The 7,500-nt window shown below is 37.1% G+C and overlaps 1 protein-coding gene across 3 annotated transcripts in view; it reads right to left on the bottom strand.

The window, feature by feature from the left end:
• Positions 1–7,500, bottom strand: part of LOC148738388 (uncharacterized) — an 88,773-nt gene that overhangs the window by 76,615 nt on the left and 4,658 nt on the right. For all 3 annotated transcript variants that reach the window (XM_088750922.1, XM_088750921.1, XM_088750923.1), the window contains exon 2: positions 3,027–7,500. This exon is cut by the window's right edge and continues 1,004 nt beyond it. In XM_088750922.1, coding sequence (XP_088607048.1) covers positions 3,027–3,114 — 88 coding nt within the window. In that variant the 5' untranslated portion in view covers positions 3,115–7,500. The remainder of the gene's footprint in view (positions 1–3,026) is intronic.

Raw genomic sequence — 7,500 nt, 5'->3', positions numbered from 1 at the left:
TATGCCAATGATACCACCCTCTCTTTCATGCATTGCATACATTGTCTGTACTGTTGAAAGTAGCTACTAGTTTGTTATTAGAAGATACACTTTCTTTGATGACATCATCCCTCCAGTGGTTACCAATACAAGAACAAAGACAAAAGAATGCAGTTACATGAGTACTTGAGGCTTTGAATTGCCCTGTTTGTCCCAGGTAGGAACTTACCATGCACAATTCCAACAAATAGGAAATACTTTTCAAGATCACCATTTTCAATAAGCTGTGAAGATCTTAGAAACACCGCATTTCGTAGAGTATGGCCAGGTTAAGCACTCCCTCCTTAAAAGGCTTAAGCCATAAGAAAATATTAACCTCCTAAATTCAGAAACCAGTTTCTTCCATTTTTATCATTTAGATTCATTATTTAAAAATTTTTTAAGTTTTATATTCCTTTATCTCAGTTTGATTGGTAGATGTAGAGCTTCTCTATAGAGAGGTTACCAATTACACACTACCTTTATTACTATATTGTTAATTACATCCAAACACTTCTCCTTTCAAAACTTTGGTAGCCATAAAAGAAGTTCCAGCTCTTCATTGATACATGCATATGAAGAATGCCACATATACCTTGGCCAAATTCTATCACCAAGAACCTCCTGCAGTTAATTAGCATTTGCCACTAGATTCTCCTATTTGCATTCGGCAGTCACTACTTCACTGCTAGTTTACACAACAGAAGTCTTTAAGCAGCCTTTACTTTGTCCTTATTGTGTACTAAAATAGATAAAATTAATGATTAACTCCTGCCTGGTTAGCTCATGTTGTAGAGCATCGAAGAATGAGTTGCCTTTGCTATGACATTTGGAAATGGTTGGACTTTCTAGTCTTCTCTTACAGATCCCGTCTCCTGTATCTTCTCTATACTGGTTAGCAGGTGATGTTAAAGAACCCATACACTTGTCACAAAGAGTGGAAAACATAGCTCCCCGTGTTGTGGTCTGGCCTTGATTCTGATATTACAGGCTTCAAAAATTCCTTCGCAAATTGTAAACTGCTCAAGGCAGTCTGGCCAAAGTCCCACAAAAAGTATTCTAAATTAAATCTGAAGAGCCACATAGTGGGGATTTAATAAAGATATTGCATTGTAATAATAAATTTAAAATATGGCTGTCCATTTTCCTTTACAAGTGATTTTGAAGGTTCGCATGGTATCACCTTCAATTGTATCAATAAAACATTACTTCAATCAGCCACCACTAATTTCTACTTTGCAATCAAGCAACTGGGTTGGAGGAGCAGACAATAGTTCCATGCTTCAAACCTATTCAGGCAATAATTCAAATCAGAAATAGCACTTTCACCAAAGACCTCACTTGTGAAACAAAGTAGACATGTCTCAAGCCAGCTTTTTGAGCCACTACGTTATATCATCCATAATTTCCAAGGTTCAAAGATTGCTACCACACAAATTAACCACAAGGTCACTGGCACAAGTTCCAAATTCAAGAACCTGCACTTAAAAAAACACTGTAGTTTAAAATCTACTAGCACCCCTGGATAAACATGAACCACTCAATTCTAAGGCTCAGAAACTCTGCAAACAAACCCAACCACCACCACACCTATAAAGCAAACAGTCAACACCAAGCCAAGTGTAGACACCACACAAGAAGAGAAGACATCCACCACAGCCCCTGTAATTTCTTGAAGCAGAAAAGAAATTAAGAAACCAGCATGGATGAAGGAGTTTATAATAATTTAAGAACTTGCTACACTTATGAGTTTGAACTGTAAAAGACATGAACAAGGATCAAAGGAAAACCTGTTGACCCTAAATAATTTAGTTTTTTTAGTGTAATTGTTTAATTTCCATTTTTTCAGTTAGTCTTCTTACTAACTTATATGGGAGATGTTGTAATTTCTAGCAGTTTTTCCCATCCTCAATAATTACCAGAGCATCATAAATAAAAGAGCAGTTGTTGTTTATCTCTGGAAAAGAGATTTTTTTTTTTTGTTACGCATACATCAGTGACAATTCTGGAGAACAATTAGCAGACAAGTATTATTAATTTTGCTTACACGCTTGGAAAATGTTATGAATTTGAAAGGCTTCCCACTTGCCTCCCATACAAAACCTCGCAGTAGCTAATATGTCAAATTAAGACCAGAATTTAATATCCCTATAATATTGATTTAAGGTAATCTAACGTTTACCCAGGTACAAAAATGCACCATTTAAAACATGGAAAAAAGACTAAACTACATATTTCTTTCAAGGTTAATTTTCATCAGTATATTTAATCAGTTTTTCATGTCCCCTTAAATTAAGGTTAGGAGTAAACTTGCCGTCAAGTGACGACAAAACCTGAAAATTAATTAATTTGCACAGTAATTAAAGGTCCAACAACAAATTAAATCGCACGGGTTACAAGTGCAAGCCAAAGTTCAAATCAACCTCTATTTTAAGGGAGAAAACGGAAACAACCCTCAATACATCTCTTTTCCTTCCGTTAAAACTTTACACATATTCGTGGAGCAGACTTCCTTTCAACGAGACATTTCAGTTTAATCGCCACCACCACAAATTAAGCACACCTTTGCGCGACAGCTTTTTTCGATATGGTTTTTTGTTGTTTTTTTTTTATTTATTATTCGTATATCTATTTCAGGAAATTTGAAGTTAAGTACGCAAACTTGCAGTTTCCACCAAAAGCTGTGGATAATATCATTTAATCTACGAGTTATAGAGGAAAACGTACCGTAAGATACGGTTAATGAGTAATTAATTCATTGTATTTTCCTTACAACGTGACTCCCAATTTCTAATTTTTAAGAAGGTTGTAGCGTACGTTTTAGTCGACTGTGTTACCGAAGGAACCATATAAATAAATGTTAAGTTCTATAAGTCCCTTGACCATAGGTATCGCCTCTTTACGCTTCAGCGCTTATCCCTTGCTTAAGGTAGCAAAGTGTGCACCCGCAAAATGTAACTAATTAGCTTATACGATTTGGAGCTTCGTTTGAACGAACTTTAACTCACCAAATCCTCCTCGTGTCCAGTGTCCAGTGTCTCTGTGTTCTCTGGTTTCTTCAGCTCCTTGTTTAAAGGGGTTTATCGCTAAGGCCATCGTTGAAAGTTCATCTTACGGCGCTCAGATCTTGTTTGGCTTGTGTTTGTTGAAGGCATGTTCGTAGCTCGCCGGTTAAGCTGGCCGGCACAGCAAGGTTCCCTGTCGAAGGGCGAAAATACTTGCAGGTATTCGGTTTCATGAGTGCTAACCATTTGGTCTGAAAGGTTGTAGTAAATAGGAAGCATCAAATCCACCGACTGAAAGACATGTCGGCCTACACGTGGTCCCGTCTACTTGGAATCGCTCCTGAGAGGTCCACGTCGTTCTGCTCAAAATTTTGGCGGCTTGAATTACAACCGAGGAGTACTAGAAACGAATTTCCGATATTGCGTCTCTCGGAAGACGATTGTCCGTTGTGATCCCAATTTAGACAGTCAACCATAGATTAACTATGAGTCAACCGATCTTCTAGTACTCTTCACGAACAGTTTTGCTTACCTTACATGCAGTCTAGAGACCTCCTATTCCGAAGGTAAACCAAAGTTTTAAATAGTTTCTCTACAAGAACGCATTGTTTTGTCATGCGATTGATTCGCAGATCCTCTACGTCGACATTTCTTTAGTCTTGTCCCTCTGGCTGGTAGGATCTGGAATAGCTTACCCTTAACTCCAAAGATGTGATTGATAATTCTCCCCTTTGCTGCTACACATTTACTTGTGAATTAGTTACAAGAAATTGATGTCAGATGAAGAAAACAATCTCTACCTGATAACTTTGAGTATTCTCATTTCCTACTTGCAGAAAAATGTATGGATATGGTAGAGAGAAGTTACAGGTTAATAACTTACGGGAGTGAAAGGGTTAAGAAACACTCCCAGTTTAAGGGACGGCTAGGCTAGGCTAGGCTAGGCCAGTTTGGCTAGTAAACAGACTGAAATTTTCGTAACATCTAAAAACGTCTAAGATGTCACTAGCCACTTGGCTAGTAGGTTGAAAAGTTAGTGTCGAGCCCTGTATTTTCTGCAAGGTCGTGAATAGCTCAGAAAATACTACATGTCAGAAGGAAATGATGATTGAAACCAAAATCAGCTTTGCTTAACCCTTTAATTTCCATGATCCCATTAGTACAACTCTTCTCCTTACTGTTTGTTGTCCAATTCTTATAATGTTTGTTTGGAGAATTTGGTGTCAGATCAACCTATAATCCCCTAATTTATATTTTTCTTTAATCTCATCACTTGTCTGCGTAATACTTTTTATTAATATAGTACTGCATGCTCTTGTTAGGACTATCACAGTGCCTCAAAATCATGATCACTGTAATGAGATATTTTCATCATCTCTTGTCATGACCCTCTCGGTGGGGTTGTTTGAATGCCAGGTTAAGATAAGCCAAGATTTGGGTGAAATCTGTTCTCAGATGTGAAAGCTGTAGAAGAAAATTTAGTATAATTCTTTTTGTCTTGATTATGATCATTGAATGCTCTTAAAAGGATTAGGAAGATTATCCCAAAAAGGCTTTTAAATAAAGAAATAAAGAAACCTATGTTTAACTAAAGCTGGGTCAATTCTAATCTGCCTTCAAGCAACTAGATCCAGCTGATCAGTAAGATCTTGAAAAGCTGGGTTCTGATCCCATTAGGGGCTCAAAGTTTAGGAAACTTGGCTTGTCACTTATCTAAGAGAAAAAAAAAATTTTAAATCTCTCTCTTCTTCTGTACAAAGTTTCAGGGAACTGAATCTTGAGGTTTTCTTTTCAAAATTACAGTAAAAATTCACAGGTCACGTATTTCAGGAGGAAAATCGAGCCACACACTATTTCATAGTAAACTTGTTTTTCTATGAAATTCAGTTCAAGCCTCATATTTTAATTTTGGCCTTACTCATCTATCAAGTATCAATCTTTAGCCACCCTCTGAGAAAAAACCACCAGTTGGTGATATTTCCCACATGTCCCTTTGTCAAACTCTACATTGGAATCACTCTACAATAATATTTTCTTGCTCTGTGGTATTGTTGCTTTGGCCAATATGATCTTTGGTGCCTCAGAAAATGTGACTGCACAATAGGAAAGCTTGTGTGTGTTGTCTTTATGAATGTATTTTGGGTAAAAAAGTGTTAGATAAGTTTGATTTGTACTCTCTTTTGTTTGAGATATCTTCACGACTACAAATAAGACCTCTTTGAGATAAATTTGACCTAAAATTCTTTGTAAATTTTAACACTTTGACTAGTTGTATTGAGATCTGACACATTGCATTCTTCATAGACCTAGATGTAAATTCTTTGAAAGGATCAGTATCACCATAGTGTTTTCTTTTGATTGAAAATATTGTTGACAAGGCTAAACATTCGATTCTCAACACCCCAACATCAGTATGAACATTCTCTATACTGTTCTCTAACGATTTCCTAAGGTGCCGAAAAAGAGTTTTCTTATGTGGAAGTACGTATGATGCACGATCCTCACAGTAGAGAGCGCTATTTATGCAATAGGGAAAATCAGACCTGAAAAAAAAAAAATAAATTAGGCCTGTACGGGATTCAAACTACTGACCTCTGCGATACTAGTGCAACGCTCTACCAATTGAGCTAACAAGCCAACTGGGAGCAGGCCGTTAAGTTGATTCGTAATAAACCCATGATGATAAATCAGGTACAATGAATATATGAAGTTCATATATTTTGAACTGCGGTTGTAGATACGTATGATGCATGATCCTTGCAGTATAGAGCGCTATTTATGCAATAGTGAAAATCAGACCTGAAAAAAAATCAGGCCTGTACGGGATTCGAACCACTGACCTCTGCAATACTAGTGCAGCACTCTACCAATTGAGCTAACAAGCCAACTGGGAGCAGGCCGTTAAGTTGATTCGTAATAATTAAGTGGAAGTCTAAAGAAAAATATACACAATTCCTAAAAATGCATCAATTTGATCCTAAATACTAAGCTGTTTCTCCAGCCAGTAGAGTTAAACATTTGACCCTTAAGAGTGATCAGCGTCAGTTCTAGTTTCCCCTTACAATATCACCTCTGAATGACACATTAAGGTCACGAGAATACAGGAAATGATCACCAACGAAAGAAGTTCTTCGTTGTTACACAAATTCTCCTTGTCAGCAACTTAGGAAATGTATAAAGAACAGTGTGGAGAATATGCATACTGGTGTTAGGCTGCATACTGAGGCCGGGGTGTTAAGGGTTGAGACTGGAGAGAAGGAAAATTTTCCTTTAGATTGATTCTAAGGCATTGTTAGTGTAACAGGAATGTGTTGAACTACTGTTAGCATTAAAAAAATCTGTGAATACACCAAACCTAAGCTGAGTTTGTCTACAACCTGTTCTTTTGGGTCGTAGTATTTTCCAAGCTATCCAAGATCCCACAAAGAAATGTGCTCTCATGCCAAAGCTATTTATAACCTTTTCACTCATGTGATCTCTTTAACAATTCTCAACTGTCTGCTGTAGAATTATTATTGATTTTGGTTCAGAGAATTTGATATTGCATCACTAAATTGATATTTTTCTTCATTCTCGTCACTTGTTTGCATGATCTTGTATTGAGATTGAGAGGAGAAGTTCTGTCTTGGTCATTTATGAGAGTTTAAGGGTTAAAACTCTGGTTTACCTTAGCAAGCATGCATCTGAGCATCAACAGTGGTAAGCTAAAGCTCTAAATATTATTATTAATACTAACACTAGATAATATTAATCTCTTGATCTACAAAACAATGTGAAGGGAACGGCTACATCAGAGTTTGTTGAATAGTGCCTCTCCACTGTATTTTTAACATGTAAGGTAAATAAAAACGTTCTTTTCTTGTTCAATGAAGTTGCTTGACCACATTGAAACAGCCAACAATTTCTTGAAACCACAAAACTTGAAAGCTTGTTTCCATTATTCTTCTGTTGTCCTTTTAGCTGGTTGGATTTAGCCACCCCCCCCTAACCACTCTGCAGCAAACTGGTCCCCAGGGGGGGCTCCTCAGTCAGTTACAAACAGCCTCATCCCCACTTGTTTCAGTTATTTTTTTGTCCAAGTTGGCAGTAGGTCTTGAGAGACTAGCAGACTGACACCAGAATGGGTGAGGTACATTATCCCATGCTCTATTTCTAGTAATTTGGCCTCAAATTTTACACCATGGATACATGACATTGACGTAAATAAAATTGTTCAGTGCTGCCTACTCTGCATCACAGTCCACTTACTTAGAATGTTTTTGGCAACCCTGGCTACAATATTGTAGTCACACTGAGGAGCCACTATTGTTTATTCTCTAAATTAATGACCTTCCTAATGCCTCTGAATTATCAGAGCCTCTACTTTTCGCTGATGACACCAGTATCTTTTATTCTCACTCAAATCTGAATTGCTTAGAATCTATACTTAATGATGACCTCCAAAACATTGACGTTTGGCTAAAATGTAACAAGCTTT

The sequence above is a fragment of the Stylophora pistillata genome, chromosome 2 (assembly GCF_964205215.1).
Source record: "Stylophora pistillata chromosome 2, jaStyPist1.2, whole genome shotgun sequence".
NCBI classification, from domain to species: Eukaryota; Metazoa; Cnidaria; class Anthozoa; order Scleractinia; family Pocilloporidae; genus Stylophora; species Stylophora pistillata.
This window is presented reverse-complemented; position numbering and strand designations above follow the sequence as displayed.